At 36.3% G+C, this 18,418-nt stretch overlaps 1 protein-coding gene across 1 annotated transcript in view; it reads left to right on the top strand.

Moving 5' to 3' along the window:
- The window catches only part of LOC124236837 (protein furry homolog-like), a 244,218-nt gene that overhangs the window by 150,200 nt on the left and 75,600 nt on the right, over positions 1–18,418 (top strand). The window contains exons 17-26 of the mRNA XM_046655776.1: positions 1,498–1,669; positions 2,127–2,259; positions 4,459–4,566; positions 7,626–7,863; positions 8,761–8,946; positions 9,211–9,297; positions 10,843–11,111; positions 13,854–14,049; positions 15,140–15,264; positions 16,754–16,811. Of these exons, the coding sequence (XP_046511732.1) occupies positions 1,498–1,669; positions 2,127–2,259; positions 4,459–4,566; positions 7,626–7,863; positions 8,761–8,946; positions 9,211–9,297; positions 10,843–11,111; positions 13,854–14,049; positions 15,140–15,264; positions 16,754–16,811 (1,572 nt within the window). The remainder of the gene's footprint in view (positions 1–1,497; positions 1,670–2,126; positions 2,260–4,458; positions 4,567–7,625; positions 7,864–8,760; positions 8,947–9,210; positions 9,298–10,842; positions 11,112–13,853; positions 14,050–15,139; positions 15,265–16,753; positions 16,812–18,418) is intronic.

The following is an 18,418-nucleotide window of genomic DNA, read 5'->3' on the forward strand; positions in this document are numbered from 1 at the left end:
TATCTTGCACACCCACTGGGATGCACATACCCATTTTAGAGATCACCGGTGTAGGTCAGTGATAACGGCAGCTTGGGCTGAAATAGCATGGTACAGATGGAGAGAAGATCATTTACTGAGAAAAGAAACATTGAGAAGGGATTAAGTTTGAGGGGAAAGTGCATTTGGTGTGAGCGTATCTAATCTGGGGTATCTTTTTGACATTCAAGTAGAGATGTCAAATGAGTCTGAGAGTCCGAGTTCAGAGAAGTGAGGCTTAAAATTAGTGGGTGATCTGGTCCTGGTGGTAAATGAAGCCATGTATACACATGAAATTACTTCAGGAGAGAATACATAATGATAGGAGAAGGCAGCCTAGGACCTTGTCTTGAAGCAGTGTAGCATTGAACATCCAGATAAAGAAGGCTAAACCTGAAACGTGGGCAGAGATGACGCAGCCAGCAGTGGCATGGACATATCGAAGGAAGGGAGTGTTTCAGGAAAGAAGGATTACTTGACAGTGTCCTGTGCTGCTCAAAAGTCAAACAGGATGCAGGAAAGGTGCCCACCGTTTGAGCAGAATCGTCACTGATGAGTGAGAGTTGCATCAGAGGAGTATTATGGGGAGGGCTTATTCCATTAAAGATAGTTGAGGACAGTTAACAGAAATGGAATATATTCAGTTGAAAGGGAAATATTGAAGATACAAGAAAGGGAAGGGATAATTGATAGTGTAATGTTCTTGAAGAAACAAGAGCAGATGGGATTCTAACAGCTGGGAAGACCAGCACCCCCTCATCTGCAAGGAGAGCAAAGGAGTGGGGAAGGAGGTGCAGATATAAGTAGACTGGTATGTATTCAGGTGCGAGATTGAGGAAAGGTGATGGTTTTTTCTTTCTCTAAAGTAGGAGACAAATCATCTGGCGAGAGAGAAGGAGGGGATGGTAGGAGTGTAGGAAAGTTACACAAGGACAGAAGAGGTTTAAAATAAGCTTTGTGGAGAATAGGAGAGCCAGTTGACCTCTGAACTGAGTGGGTGGCATTTGGAAGTTTGATATTAAAGCAAACTCTAATGCCTGGACTAGTTAAAAAATACTGGACAGAAAGGTTAGTTTTCCTGCTGTCCTACTTCCATCCTGCAGTGTTACTTGATGAGATGTTTTTAACATGAAAAAAAGATGTTTTCTGGGGGGCTGGCCCTGTGGCGCAGTGGTTAAGTGCACATGTTCTGCTTTTCGGTGGCCCAGGGTTCACTGGTTCGGATCCCAGGTGCAGACATGGCACAGCTTGGCAAAAGCCATGCTATGGTAGGCATCCCACATATAAAATAGAGGAAGATGGGCATGGATGTTAGCTCAGGGCCAGTCTTCCTCAGCAAAAAGAGGAAGGATTGGCAGTAATTAGCTCAGGGCTAATCTTCCGCAAGAAATAAATAAATAAATAAACATCCCCTTTAAAAAAAAAAAAGATGTTTTCTGACACTCTGACTTCTTTATTTTGGAACTTTTTTCTCTGAAGAGAATGAACATAGGCCTCCGAGTCTTCCTGGTAATAGCAGACAGCTTGCAGCAGAAAGATGGCGAGCCACCAATGCCGACGACAGGGGTCATTCTTCCCTCGGGAAACACTCTTCGTGTAAAGAAAATTTTTCTCAATAAAACCTTGACAGATGAAGAAGCAAAAGTCATAGGTTAGTGTTAACTGGAATAAATAAATTGCTTTGTGTTACAGTTTAATATTCTTTTTTAAAAGCTTAGATCAAATCTAAAATGTGTGTATTTGCCTAATAATTGTTATTCTGGTATAAAGAGTGATACAAAAATGAATACATTTTTGATAACACCTATATGTCTTCATGTTAGGAGTCTTCTGCTAAAATCCTTATTTTTTGAAAGATACTATTCACTGCATTTTGTCCTTCCTTCAAATTAATTTTAGTTCTCTGCATAATTTTTACGCATTTTTCTCCAAAATGCTGAAACTGATCATCAGGGATAAAGTATATCACAGTCGAAATTCCTTCTTTTATAACAATAATAATCTAATGTCATTTAAAGATTAATAGGCTTTTATTTTTACAGAAGGTAACTGTAACTATTCTTTATCTAATATCTGACATTTTATAACTGTGAGGTTTTTTCCCCTAGGAATGTCAGTTTACTATCCTCAAGTGAGAAAAGCATTAGATAGCATTCTCAGACATTTGGACAAAGAAGTTGGGAGGCCAATGTGTATGACTAGCGTGCAGATGTCTAACAAGGAGCCTGAAGATATGATCACGTATGTAATAAATTATTTTTCTTCATTGCTGTTTCACTTTTCATAGAAAAGTATAGATGATTGATTCTTGCTTACTGATTTCCTTCCTTTCTCTCTGGAGCTCTCCTGTATTGCCGGCTGCTGCAGCTCTTCCTTCCACATGCTCAGTTTTATTCTTTAAAGTGCTGTCAGACTAGAAGAGACAGCAAAAGTCATCCTGGATTCCAGTCTAGTTTGTTGTCAGTCACAAAGCCCTGTAGTTATTCCATGAGCGATAGATAAATCCCAGTTAACCCATGTGTGTCTGGACATGATTGGTTTATTAAGTCAAACAAATGCTCTTATTTTTAGAGCCCTGATAAACAACAGCAAAAAAACCCACAAAAAAACCTGAATATCTCCTGGGAGCCAGGGGTACAGAGGGGAATAATGTATGAATGGATTTTCAAAACAGTACTTTATCCCACCCTACCCCATCCCCAGCCTTGTCACTGCTTGTCATCCCAGCATCTTTTTTCTCTACTGTTAGGAACTTCGTCCTCAGGAGGATGCATTTTATGGCAATAACTTCTTTTATTTGCTAAGAAGTAGCTACATATTCTCTATAAGGGAGGGCATTTTTTTTAGATATTAATATCTGCATTATAGGTCTTAGATTAGCAAATTGGATATTGGATCTCTCAATTTAATTAATACACAGTTATTATGTACTAGTATATGCTAATATCTATGAGAGTTTCTCTAATGTGAAGGTTTTTTCCTGCGTTACTTCTTCTGGGACATCTTCATCCTTTTCGTCACAACCACTTTCCTCATTTATGTCAATAAGTTTGCCCTCACTAAGTTCCTCTGGCTGCCTATGTACAGTCTCCAACGATAGCAGTGTCAGCATTGCCCGCTCAGCTATTTCTTCTGTAACTCCATTAATGTTTGATTCCAATTTCACTACCAGTGACATCACTTTCCTTTCTTTGCTGCACTTTAATCTTTGTTGGCCAGTTTCCTCTTTTGATTATCCATTGTTGTAAAATGTCACCTGAATTTATTGCTGGAGACAAGGAAGCAACACCACTACGCACTTTGCTGTGTGTGAACCGAATAACGTGCAGATTTTGAAAAAAGTGACGTGATTGTCCCTGATTATGATGTACATCTGTTATTCACATCATGATTTGTGGAATGAAGAGCCAACGGGGAAGCTTCTTTATGCAATTACTTATAGTTAGCATGTAGTAACTGAAAACTGAACCATGCTTTGGGGTCTGGTGTTATTTAACTAAATTGTGGTAACTAAAATTCATGCATATTGGAACCATGCAAAGAGAAGACCGACTATATAAAATCTCTAAAAGTGGGTAGCAAGCCCATTGCCACTATAAGGAATACTGACCCAAAATGCTTAAAAGATTCAAATTCTTTTCTACATGAGAATTATTTTATTAGGCCAACTAAAGAGCAATTTAGATAAAATAAATTACCTTAAAACCTCACCTTGAAATAGAGACCAAAATAAAAATCAGTGTATTAAGAGGTTAGATATTTAAAATAAATAAAGTCATTGGATAACTCAAAGAAAATAGAGTAGAATAAAATTGTATTAAGCCTCTGAAAGAACCAGAGAATTTTCAAAAAATTGACACATTTTATTACATAAAAATTTTAAATATGTATGTTTGGGTATACGTGTTCGTATGTCCTGAAGTAAAATAAAAAGACAGGAACAGGCAATGCCAACAGTGGTTTATGAGAATATGTGTTTTCCAAGACCCTTGTTAGTAAATGATATTAAATGAAAAAAATCTTTTTGTTAATTTTCTAGGCCCCCCCAAATAACCAATATTATTTAGTGTTATTTAATAATTATTATTTATTGAAGCCTAAATATTATAAATTTTATTTATTAATTTGAAATAACTGTATCATAATTTACCTAAATAATGTTTATTATTTTAACATAATAGTTCCTATGCTTATTTTCTAAATCCTGAAAACCTTTTTTTGCCTACTAACTCTGTCTTTTCCCGAGTTATCTCTGTAGTCTTTTGCCCATTTATAAACTGATAGTTATTTACTGGATTTGTGTGCACTCTTTTTATATTAAATACATTAAACTTTCAGAGATGAGCTCCTATTTTCTATAGTTATTTTTCCAAGTTTGCTTTCATTGTTTAACATATATAATACACTTCTTATTAAGTCCTGTTGTGATTTATTTTTCAGGGGAGAAAGAAAACCCAAAATTGATTTGTTTCGAACTTGCATTGCTGCTATTCCAAGGTTGATTCCTGATGGCATGAGTAGAACTGACCTCATTGAATTATTAGCAAGGTAAATAAGAATTGCTGTTTGCTATGTTAATTTTTCTTTTTTGATACCTTTTAATTTCTAGCACAGCCTTGTTACTGTTATGAAAAAAGTAATAATAAAGACATTTTTAATCCTTTATTTGATTTACCTTCTAAACTCCCATTTTCTCTTTTATGTTTTGTTAAACACGTTCTCCCCACTCATTTTTAACTTTTAAATTTTTGGATTCCCCTACAAATCCTATTTTTCAATTCCCTAGCTTTCCATCTAGTACTGTTTCTTGGGATTTATGGAACCCATCATCCCCTAGCATGTGAGCCTTATCAGGTATAATGATACCCATTAGGCAATTAATTATTGTGTTGACTCCTTCAGTCATTTCCTTTGCACCCAGGGTGGTGACCAGGTCTCCTTTGCACTTTTTTGTTATTGTAGTCCCCACAGGGTTCGGGTTTGTGTCTCTTTTTCCTCTATTCGGCATGTCATATCTCTATAAAATGAGTAAATAGCATAATAACCAAACTGAAATACTAGCTCCCAAAACTAATTCTAAGTTGAGGTGATGGCTTATGGAAAAACTGGTTTGTTGATGTATTTAGGGATTCTCTTGGTAAGGAGTCAGCAAACTTTTTTCTGTCAAGGACCAAATAATAAATCTTTTAGGATTGCAGATCATATGGTCTTGGTCACAGCTACTCAGTGCTGCCTTTGTAGTACAAAAGCAGCTGTAGACACCATGTAAAGAGACGGGCGTGACTGTGTTCCAGCAGGCGGCTGGCTGGATTTGGCCCTTAGCCATAGTTTGCCAGCCCTGCCCTAAATGAAAAGCCAAGTAGATGACTATCCTAGAGCAGTGATACTTGGCTATATTGAAAGACATTTACTGGTTGCTTAGCACTTGTCACTAAGCCTTCAGTTAAATTCACAATGAATAAACAGTTAATAGACAGCTCCAGCAACCCTTTCTACCTCCTTGAAAAACCTGGCATTTCACACACCCATGCACAACCCTACCCTCAACTGTTGCAGGCTGCCATCAGAGATAGAATGCTATTTGTCTCTTTTTAGGATTATGAGGAGAGGGAGGAGTTACTTTGAAAATGCACCGTGAAAGAAATTCAGCCTTTCCCACTGTGTCTCTTAATTTTTGCTGTGAAGTAGATTGCAGAGTTACAAAGTTGATAATCAGCATTAGGGAGAGAAAAGGAGTTTCATTGTTTATAATGTTATTCCTTGGGAAAGCAGTAAACAAGTATCATTCAATTCTGTTTGTACTCCTCCCACCTCAATTTAACTCACGTACATCTCTGTGGATAGTGATCCCATATCCCCCACTAAAATGAAGCAGCATCTAGGAGGGGCAGGATGGGGGAGCCTAGAGGAGAGAACTCCTGAACAGTGGATGACAATTTGCTTTGCTGTGTACTTTGCTTTTTTCCCCGGTGATATTCATTTACTAATTAATTTACTTCAGCAGAGAGAAAGATTCTAAGGTCCGTTCTATTTTGTCCTCTATTCCTCTCATTTGGAATTGTGATGACTAAAACTTATTTACTTAAAAATAAAGCAAGCAAACAAACAAATCAAAGATAGGCAGTAAATTTGTAGACCTGTGTGCTGTCTCTCAGGAAAGTTAATTAGTTCCCCTGCCTTGAATTAGCCAGGCTGCATTGTTGTTCTCATGCATATGTACCCAGAGTCACACAAATAGGTTAAGATGATATTTACACATTCGTGGATTTAATAAGGGAAGTTGAAATCACCTTTAAAATCAGCATCATAGAGACAGTCACTCTCCTCTCCCACAGTAGCTGCTTTGGCGCCACTATCAGAGACAGACACTGGGCTAGAGATCCTTAATCTGACCCTATATGGTATTTCCTATGTGCTTCTATAACTGCTGCTGCTTCGTGGCTTACTCCCGAGTCTGTCTAGCTGTAATAAATTTTCTCTTCAGTCTCATTGTCAGTTGAAGGTTGGCTTAGTGAAGACCAGAACTGAGTTCAGCAGGGTGAAGACTGTGATATCTCCTTTCACCTAAACCACACAGCTTTCCTCCTCTGTCATTGTGGATAACTCCATCCTCCCAGCTTCCCAAGCATGTAATTGTGGCATATTTTTAATATTACCTACTTATCTTATTCATTCAGGCTGTTTCCAGCTCTAATGCATTTGTCTTGATGGTTAATCACTCAAATAATCCTTTTCAGCCCTAAATCAGAAACTCTTATGCGTATAGCATTGTGTTTGGTGGCTTCACCACTGCAGCCATCTTTTATAGTTTTCTTGTTCATCATTCTCTTCTTTATGTTCTGTTAAAATCCTTTAATATTTTGTTCATGTCCTCATATTGTTTTGATGTCTTTAAAAGGTAATTTTATGTAGCCTCTCCTCTAACTTATTTAGACTTGAACTCTCTTTAGGGCCTTCTGTGTTAGTTCGACACATTTTTTTTATTTTTTTTCTAGGCATACCCCATTTATGATGTTGCTCCTAAGTTTATTCTCATTCTCACCTTCAAGAATTATTTCTGTTAAATTGATTCCATCTTAATTTGTATTTCCTTCTTCACAATCAGCCATTTGATGTTTAACTGTAACCTCAGCAGCATGAAAGGAATGATAGAGATAAATCACGTCTTTTCTCGTCTTTTCTAGTGATATAAAGGACTAAATAACTGTGATAGTCCTAAGGTATTATATGATTGGGCATAATTTTTGATGGATTATAGGATGGTATACACATGGTATTTGAAGAATTAAAGAATTTTTTAATGTAATTGTAATATATCAACCTTTATTTTCTAAAGTACAGCATTTGAATTATGATCAAACTTAATGTTCTGAATTACAGTAAAAATACCAAATAATATCAATAGATTCATATGTGAATTTAAGCAATGAGTAAAGACTAACATAAGGATGAGTATAGCACAAAAAAAGTGAACATTGGTTCCTGTCTTCATAGTTCTTACAAACCAATTAAGAGGACATGTTTTTTAAGTTGTTAGTTTTAAGTTCTAGATGCTGAAGCTATTTGGAAGGTTTGGAGGTTCGCTAATGGAATTTTGTTCTTGGTAGGCTCACAGTTCATATGGATGAAGAACTGCGTGCTCTGGCTTTCAATACTCTGCAGGCACTAATGCTTGATTTTCCAGATTGGCGGGAGGATGTTCTTTCAGGATTTGTTTATTTTATTGTTCGTGAAGTGACTGATGTCCATCCCACGCTTCTCGATAGCGCTGTAAGAATGTTGGTACAATTAATAAATCAGTGGAAACAAGCAACCCAAATGCATAACAAAAATCAGGACTCACAGGTACCAAATTCTTTCTCACTGTCCCTTTGTATGTAAATGACCAATAATGATGTTCTATATATTGACTTTCTCAAAAACTAAAAATTTTATTAGTTTTATTCACTTTAAAAGTGTTCCTCATCCCTTAAGCTGAACTTTCCTATAGTTCATATATTAAATATATAGCGTTTGTGCATCTAACCTTTCCACCCGTCTTCCTTTGGTAACAGTTAGGTTTGGACGAACATAGAAAGTAGAGGCAATTCTAGCTCACATTTAGGTTGTTTCCAATATGTTTAAATCCGATACAGTGAAAATTTTTGGTAGCCTTCCATTTGAGTTATTTGATTATGTTATCCATGATACCAGTCCTTGTTTCCTAAATACAGTATCTGGGCTTCTTAACCATAAACGTGCTCAAATTATTGACTTTTGATAATGTCTAAGTTATAGATCCTTGGAATTTTAGAGCTGGATCATCTAAGCCACCCAGTTTCTCAACCTTTAATGAGCATACACATCAGCAGGGGCCTGAGAATCTCTATTTCTAACAAGCTCCTAGGTGAAGTCATGCCACTGGTCCACACTTTGAGTACAAAGGCTCCAATCCAGCCCCTACATTTTTCACATAGAAATGTTAGACCAAGAGTAGTTAATAGTGTCAGCTCCAAGGTTACAGAGTAGCCAGAGAATGATAGAAGTTAGGTACAGAATTCATATTCAGACTGCCAATTAAATGGATTTTCTTCCCTGTGTATATGATTACATTTTTATAAATTAAATATTACTTAAATTGTTTGAGCTGAGGCAGACGTATGGCCATAATTTTTATGATTTGCTTTACCCTTTATTAATTGTTTGACTGGGATGTGTATGCATACATTTTATTTTATTTTAAAATTCTCTTTATTTTTCAAGCATGGTGTGGCTAATGGAGCTTCTCATCCCCCGCCTCTGGAAAGGAGCCCGTTTTCCAATGTATTCCATGTGGTCGAAGGGTTTGCACTCGTCATTCTCTGTAGCAGTCGACAGGCCACTCGGAGATTAGCCGTCAGTGTCCTTAGGGAAATACGGGCTTTATTTGCACTTTTGGAAATACCTAAGGTAAGATTTAGGCATTTCATTTTGTTACCTAATGAAAGTACTTAAAAACTGTCCTTTTGTCCATCCTTATTCTGTATTTCTGTTACTACTGCACAGATATAACTTTTTAACAAAGTCTTTTTGACAGAGTCTAAATTAACCCGCCTGCCCTCCATTCCATTTGTAACAAATAAGGCTAAACTGAGTTTTTAATGTTTACTTAGGTTTGGCTACTTTTCTTAAACATTCCTAAATTTTTTTAGACACATGATGTCTCTTTTATAGGGTGATGATGAATTAGCCATAGATGTGATGGACAGGCTGAGCCCATCCATTCTTGAGAGCTTCATACATCTTACTGGGGCTGATCAGGTAACTATGCTGATTTCATGTTGTTCAGTCTTGTTTTGGAACTTATGACATACATACATACATACGTGAATTTCCTTTACAAATGTAATGCTAGAAAGTATTTTTGAAAACTGTAAATTGCCTTAAAAATAAAAAGTAATTTTAAAAAGGTGGCACACACACAGACGAAGTGACACTAGTTTATGCTATGGTCATTACTCTTCCCCATAGAAATAAAAATACTTTATCTTTGTAAAATCTCAATCTTTCCAACCTGAGAAGCTTCTCTTAAATCTAATGTTACTATTGACTACTATCTGCTAGTTATTATGGCATATAATATTCTTGACATATATATACTGGTTAAAATGCTATGGAAAAAGATATGTGTTGAAATTCAAAGCAAAAAATTGCACCCTTGCGTTCAGTGAGTATATTTGTTTGCTTTGACACATAAGAGCAATGGGGTAAATATGTAGTATTTTATGTGAGTCTTATGTAGTTTGACGCATTAAAATGAAGAATAAAACTTTGTCAACAAACACATTGCTGAGAAAGCTTACGCAAACTCTTAGCTGGATTTGAAAAAAAAAAAGGGCCATATATCAATATTTCGATTGATGTAGGAATAACTATCAAACTTTACTACTTGAAATTTTTTTCTTCCTGTCTTGGAATACATGGACAAGAAGTTTCTGTGCTTTCGGCATAACATTTGGCTCTTAGAACTCATGAGTTATGTATAACCAAGAAAAATAATAATAAAATTTTATAAATCTAAGAGATGATTATAAATCTGTACATTTAAAGAATTCTGTTTTAGATTACTAACCATGGATTATGCCAACAAAAGGAGTCGTGAATGACTCTCTTCTGGTGCTTAAAGCCATGCCTGGCTCATAGCAGATGCTTTATAAATATCTGTTGAATGATAGAATGAATTGAGCCTGTGTTCAGTTTAAGATTCCATTTTTCATTGTTGTTGTTGCAGAAATGTATATATATATGTTTTGCTCTGAAGGTAAATTTTTATCTCTTCAGTATAAGAGCTCAGAGTATTATTGAGCAAAAATTTAAGAATCTGTACCTCTAGAGAGGAGCCCATTTTCCAGTCTGTTCCACTTATGCCTATATAGGGTGCATCAGCATGGAAGTTAATGGTTCATTTTTGAGTTCTCTAGCAGCTTCAGTATGCCCATGAAAGTTGCGTATTCATATGTGAATTACGTAAGTAGTGGTTCTTAACCTTTTTGGGTTATAGATCTTTTTGAGAGTAATGAAAGCTGTGGAATGTCTCTCCAGAAAAAAGCATTTATGCACATGCACAAAAACCTTACATGCCATTTCAGGAATTTACTACTCAAACTACTCCCTTCAAGCATGGTGTGGCTAATGGAGCTTTTCATCCCCTTCCTTAAACCCAACTCGAACCTCCTATTTTCCCTGTTTTAGAACCTCTGTTCTAGAAACTACCAATAGACAACTTACAGTTTAAAGCAATTCATATGGCAAAACTTTGAAAGTTATTGAAATGTGCAATAATCAATTTTTTTTTTCTCTGCGTAGACGACTTTGCTGTATTGCCCTAGCTCAATAGATTTACAGACGTTAGCAGAATGGAACTCTTCTCCTATCAGCCACCAGTTTGATGTGATCAGTCCATCACACATATGGATATTTGCACATGTGACCCAAGGCCAAGACCCATGGATTATAAGTCTCTCCAGTTTTTTAAAGCAAGAAAACCTTCCGAAACACTGCTCCACAGCTGTGAGCTATGCTTGGATGTTTGCATACACAAGACTCCAGTTATTGTCCCCACAAGTTGATATAAAGTAAGTTATTTTCCTAATGTAAATTTTAAAATGTATAGACTATCAGTTTTCATAACGTATGTATTTGAAAAGTTGTACAAATTGGAAACCCGTAAGTAACAGGCCATAATGTATTGATGTATTAAGGAGAGAGATGAACGTTGTGAAGGATATAGTCTCATAATCCTTTTCATATAATTTAGTCTCAACAAATTGTAATTGTTTGTTTACTTAATGACACAGTGCTTGGTACAGAGTATGTGTCCAGTGCATGTTTTTTTTTTGAGGAAAACTGGCCCTGAGCTAACATCTGCCAATCCTCCTCTTTTTGCTGAGGAAGACTGGCCCTGAGCTAACATCTGTTTCCACCTTCCTCTGTTTTTATATGTGGGACGCCTACCACAGCACGGCTTGCCAAGCGGTGCCATGTCCACACCCAGGATTCGAACCGGCGAACCCCAGGCCACCAAAGCAGAACATGCGAGCTTAACTACTGTGCCACCGGGCTGGCCCCAGTGAATGTATTTTGAATGAAAGAATTAATGATGAAAGGATCTGAAGATGAGTATGGATGTGGATATAGATAAGTTTGCAGACAAAGGCTGAGAAGTAAAGAGAAACCGAGCTCAAGGACCTTACTTTTCCTGATGACATTATAAGAACGGCCATCTGCTAACAGAGATTAGTGATAATGACATTGGGTTGTGGTTTTGAGGATAATCATAAAGATTTGCAGTAACTGAGTATGTGATGGAGAGTTGACCAAGGTCACTATAAACTGGAGTTAATTTCTTCTTGTTCTTAAATATAGAAGAGAATTTTTGAACCTGAGTTTGAGTTCCTGATTTCATCTATCCAGTACGCCATTGATCAGATTGCATGGAATGAGTCCTCTCATCGTATAACTTGCCCATATAAACCCAGCACCTGGATAAATCTAACACCTTAGGCTCACATTAAAGGCTTTCAAAACCTGGCTCAGTTTGTACTTTTTTCCTTATTTTCTGTCACTGCCATCCATGTACTCTTATGTTGGAACCAAAATGAACCTCTCGAAGTTCACTCACCGTGGTCCACAGTTTCCATTCTATGAGCTTTTGTTCACATGTGCCTAGAATGCCTTTTGTCTCCCCAACCCCCCCATGTCCATATCTGACATATCTCAAATTCCACCTTATTTTTCAAGCCACCTTTTACATCTCCAACCCAGAGTAATCATTCCTTCTTTTAGATTTTAGTATATATATTTTTGGTATTTCTGTATGTACATGCTAATTATATATCTATGTAGATTCTCAGGTATTGTGTATATTGGGTGTTATTTTTTTAATGAAGATTGACGCTCGCCACCTTGCATAGCATTCATGACGTGATCTTATTTATGGTCTCCCCTAATTACCATATTTTAAATTATAAGCCCCTCTCCTATGACTACTCCCTCTCTCCCCTTTCTACTCTATTCTTCTTCATCAAACTTAGCACCATCTGACATTATTTGTTTCTTTATTGTATGTCTCCCCCAGCACACACAATGGCGCTGGTTTTTTTACAGGTTTTTTTCCCACTACTGTCATCAGTGCTCAGAACATTTTCTAACACGCTAAGACACTGTTGCGGAATTAATGAAGTGGTGTGTATACATATTATCTTAATATGTTATAAATTGACTGAAGGCAAATAGTGTGTATCAGTATTTTTCCTGTTTTTGTTTTGTTCTCAGTCCTTAATCCCCATGGAATTTTGGTGTTTGGGAAGATTTATGGAATGGTTTCAAAATAGTTTCTTGGTCTAATCTTTTAAGACAGAAATTTGACAGAAGCCTTAAAAATGTGGATATTGTTTTGACTCTGAAATTCTCTTTTCAGGAATTTACCCAAGAAACTAATTCACCTTTTATTATAATTAAGCATATATGCAAATGTATAATGTTGTATATAATAGGGGGAAATTGCTATTAGCTAAAATGTCCAGGGGGCTGACTCTGTGGCCGAGTGGTTAAGTTTACACGCTCTGCTTTGGTGGCCTGGGGTTCATCAGTTCGGATCCTCGGCCTGGACCTGCACCTGCTCATCAGGCCATGCTGTGGCCGCATCCCACATAGAAGAACTAGAACAACTCACAACTACAATATATAACTATGTACTGGGGCTTTGGGGAGAAAACAAAAGAAAATAAAATGTCCAACAATGAAAGTTTGGCCATATAAAAGTTAGGTAATCTCTATATTGATATAGCATATGGTCATCAAAAATAATGTCATGGAAGTATATTAATTTACATGGAAGATGTTAAAAATATATGTTTAATACAAAAAGCGAATATAAAACAAAAGAAACAATATTATTCAATTTTTATATGTTAAAAGAGAGGTATTCATGCATTTATATATACATATATATGAACTAAAGGTGTGTAGAAGAATATACAGTGCTTATTTTGATGTGGCAGTAAAGGTAATTTTTATTTTGTTCTACACTAAACACATATAATTAGTTATAAAATGTGGCCTGATAAAATATTAAGTTTTTTCACAGGAATAGTAGATCGTGTTAAAATGATCCTGTAATACGTTTTAATTTTCGATCTAATATTGTATTCATTTATATCTCGTATCATTCCACAAAGATTTAGTACTAATGAAAACTAGATGAGAACGATCTCCCCTAAAATGATAGAAACTTAGCATTAGTTAAAGAAAACATTTTAAAATATGTTGTATTATTTATATCTACCTGTTTTTCTTCTTCCTTTTTTTTTCCTTAGTAGCCCCATCAATGCCAAGAAAGTAAATACTACCACGAGCAGTGACTCCTACATTGGCCTGTGGAGGAACTACCTGCTTCTTTGCTGCAGTGCAGCAACATCCACCTCGTCTTCAGCATCTGCAGGTTCTGTAAGGTGTTCTCCTCCTGAGACACTGGCGTCTACCCCGGACAGTGGCTATAGCATTGATTCTAAAGTAAGTTTTTCAGATCTGTCATTGAATCTGAATGGCACCATAGAAGTAGTAATGTTTTAAAATTTCTTTCCAGGACAATGAAGTAACTTGGTTGAAAAGGGTATTAGTTACTTGCATTAATAATGAAAGTAGTTCAAGAAATCCCATTACTATTTTTATGGATTCCTAGTTGGAATCAATAATATGTATAGTTTGTTCTTGGGGAGAAACGACCATGCTCATTTGCTCATTAAATTCATCATAATGATTTTTTTTTTTTTTTTTTTTTTGGTGAGGAAGATGTGGCCCTGAGCTAACATCTGTTGCCAGTCTTCCTCTTTTTGCTTAAGGAAGATTATCACTGAGCTAACATCAGTGCCAATCTTCCTCCATTTTGCATGTGGGATGCTGCCACAGCATGGCTTGATGAGCAGTATGTAGGTCCACACCCGGGATCCGAACCCGCAGACCCTGGCTGCCTAAGTAGAGCTTGTGAACCCAACCACTATGCCACTGGGCTGGCCCCTGTTAATGAATATTTTTAAAGTAATTTTCATCCTTGTCTTCCTTTATTCTATTTCCTGTAGTTCTCACACTTTTCCATGTCCAAAAGGAGTCGTTTAAATAATTACCTTTTTAGAATTTGCCTAAATTATGTAGTGGTACAAATGATACTTGGTAACAACAGCTGTATAGTCTCTGATACGATACAAAATATTCTGAGGTAGTTGAAGGAAATTTACAAAATTTAAGACCTGGGTGTCTAACTTCAACACCGATGACTCCTTTAGAAGTAGTTGTTTTCTACTCATTTTTACGGATCAAAAGACAGTGACGGTCTGATGGAGGGAGTCAGCCTATTAGGGGATGGTAAGTATCTATAAGAAATTAAGAGTCGCAGAGCCCAAGTCTGTTAGCACACTTGCAATGAGTCATTGGACAAATTGTTTAACCTTTTCAGGTTATGTGCACAACAGGCGAATTTTGAAGCACCGTTCATACTAAAATTTCCTCTGTGCATTGTCCTTGACCAAATATTGTTGAAATGTCACATTATTTAGTTGGATGTACTACCATTAGTGCTGTTATAAATATAACATTATTTTTCCAGATTATTGGCATCCCATCCCCTTCATCCTTGTTTAAGCACATAGTTCCCATGATGCGCTCTGAGAGCATGGAAATCACAGAATCCCTTGTTCTCGGTCTTGGCAGGACCAACCCAGGAGCTTTTAGGTAAGTATCTTTCTGTTTTCTCTACACACTAAAATAGCAAATGTGACTACTTGGAGAGATGGCGCGGGTGGAGTACTTATCATCAGGATGGGTGCGTAACTGTTCTGACTTTTATGGCTTAACCAGCTGTGTAACATTTAACTAGTCATTTAAGTTATTTGAGCCTTTATTTTCCCATTTTGATTGAGTAAATAAGATTTACCCTGTTTTCTTCACAGAACGATTATTAAAATCAAATATAGACTGTATAAATATGTTCCAGAAATAAAACGCCATGTAAATCTTTAATATTTTCCTATTTGATTTATTTACACAGTGATTCTATTAATTTGTAATCTTGATCCGTTGGTGAAAACTACAGTTTTTCCCCTTCTTGTTTAAGAGAATTAGACTATTTTTAAAAGCATTATTTATGTATATATTTTATATCATTCTTGATGTTTTTGATATTAATGAAGGAAATTTTTCATTTTTGCCTGAGGTTCTGCCTTATTACTGCATGCTGGTCCCTGAATTTATTCTTTTAAGATTGTCCTCTATTGATATGAGGTGATGTTTGATGTTTTATGTCCAGGATAACGTACAATAGAGAATAGGTTAATAAATTGTAATTTGTCTATAGATATGGGATAGCATTCATTATAAGTGAAGTTTTGGAAGATTATTTTGTGACAGGTACATACACTATTGTGGTAATAGAAAAAATGGGATACAAAAATAATCTCAACTTCTGAAAAAACAAATTTGCATAAACACACACAGTTCTGAGGCAAACACTTCAAATGTCCGCAGTGGTTTCTATAGATGATGAAATTGTGGGCAGATTTTACTTTCTTCTTATACCTTTTGTATTATCCCAATCTTCTACAATGAGCACATTTTCCACTTAAAATCAGAGTATAAGCAAAGATTAATTATCATTTTCATAAAGTTCATACCCTTTGACTCATTAATTTTAATTTGTAAGAATTAATCCTAAGGAGATAATCAGAAATGAAGACAAAGATATTCACTGAAGCATTATTTATAATAACAAAAATTAGATAAAATTTAATAAATCAGTAATAAATGAAAATGGTTAGGAAATTTATGGTATCCTACCGTGTAATGGAATGTTATGAATTAACTAATGATATGTGAAAGTGATTATGCTAATATTATTTAAAGGAAAAAAGGTACCATCTTACATCTGATAGGGTTTCAATTATGTAAAATGTATGTGGGCTGCAAAATGATTGAACAGAAATCTTGATAGTACTTATGTCTACAAATGAGAATAAGTGGCCTATACCATTTTTTTCTGTTTTCCAAGTGTTCTTCAGTGTGCATTTGTTATTTTATAACTAAAACAGAACAACAAAAGTTGTGTTTAAAACAATAGGGTTAGGGTTAACACTTATCAGTTTACATCATTATATTTACATATTCACACATGTCGGAGTGATCTGTTCGGCTTTAATTAAGTGAACGAATACCATTTTTCTTCTAGGGAACTGATAGAGGAATTGCATCCCATAATTAAAGAAGCACTTGAAAGAAGGCCAGAGGTAAGCTGTGTAGTATTCTATCATTAAATATTTGGCCAACACTTACCTCTCTTCTATATTCTACACATTATGCCAAAAGTTAGAAATTCAGAAAGAAGTAAAAGATTATTTAGTGCAGTTTTCAGCATTTTTTTAATATAGAGAACTCTTTTTTCTGTCCCCCACAGGAGATCTCATGCAGAAACCCGTTATTGAAAACAGATGTTAAAATGCTCTAGCTGAAGTGAGGACAGTCAGAGTCTAGACTGCAGTTGGCAAACCTTTTCTATAAATGGCCATATAGTAAATATTTTCCTTTTTGCAGGCCATACTGTCTCTGTTGCAACTGCTCAATTTTGCTGCATAGACTACTGAACAAGTGGGTGTGGCTATATTCCAATAAAACTTTTATTTACAGTAACAAGCAGCAGTGGGCCAGATTTGGCCCGAGGGCCATATTTTGCCAACCCCAGCTCTAGATCCCTAAACCTACAGATCTGTGTGGGTTTTGAGCAGCTTTTAGAAACCAAAGATCTGGTGGGACAGACTGATATGTAAACCATAATTATAACAATGTATGACACACTCAAAGTCATAGATAACAGGTTACACAAGCTACAGAGAAGAAAGCCTCCGACTCTGCCTGTGGAGTAAGAGAAGGCATTACAGATGAAGCACTGACATTTGAGGTGAATTTTAAAGCATGTTCCCCAGTGGACAAGCAAGAGAAAGACATTCTAGGCAGAGGAACAGCATTTGCACACTTTATAAAAGAATTTAGACATTGCACATTCTTTCGTGTGATTATCTTATGGGGAAAGTGATTGGTTAGGCTGGAAAGCAAGATAGGAACTGTTTCCTGAAAGACTCCTCGTTTCAGCTTTATCAAGTAGACCAGTGGTCAGCATATGCCAGTGGCGTCTGAGAATTACCAGGAGAGGTTGCTAAAAACTACCGATTACTGGACCCATAGAATGAGAATCCCTGGAGTGGAGCCCAGAAAACTTTTTCTTTTTTTTTTAAGCACCTTAGATGTAGAACACTTTTTGAGAGTCCCTGCTGTTAACGTTGGAGATCCACTGAGGAATTTAAGTGGGAGACGGAGATGGTGACAGTAGCTACTCTTTCAGAGGCTTTAAAACACCATCTGTAATTCTTCACTCCCTTTCATTAATTCAGCCCTGAGGAGTAGTGATAGCATCCCCATTTTGTAATTGATTAGATTTGTTGCAGAGCGATCATTTTGGTTACAATGCAGGATGATTTATTAGAGGGAAGTAGAATTGGAAACAAAATTAAGTGGCAGTATTTTTATACTTCTGAGTTTCAGGGGAAAAAAGTTATCTCCAAGTGATTAGCTGTGTACAGCAATGGGCTTTCACTGTGAGTTGTAGTCAGAGAGCGTTAGACTCACAGTCTTCCTATGGAGACAGAATGAAAACGGGTTAGCTAAAACTTTGCAAAAGTCCCCAAAGGCTGTTAAGAAACTATCCTTTCCAATATAAATTGCTGTAAACTTTATAAAGAGGTAAAAGAAACAGTAAATTTAATGAATTGGTTCTCAGCAAATTGGCTGCTTATGGAAGACAGAAAACTGGATTGTGGGCACGAAAGTGAAAGACTAATAA

The sequence above is a fragment of the Equus quagga genome, chromosome 3 (assembly GCF_021613505.1).
Source record: "Equus quagga isolate Etosha38 chromosome 3, UCLA_HA_Equagga_1.0, whole genome shotgun sequence".
Taxonomy (NCBI): domain Eukaryota; kingdom Metazoa; phylum Chordata; class Mammalia; order Perissodactyla; family Equidae; genus Equus; species Equus quagga.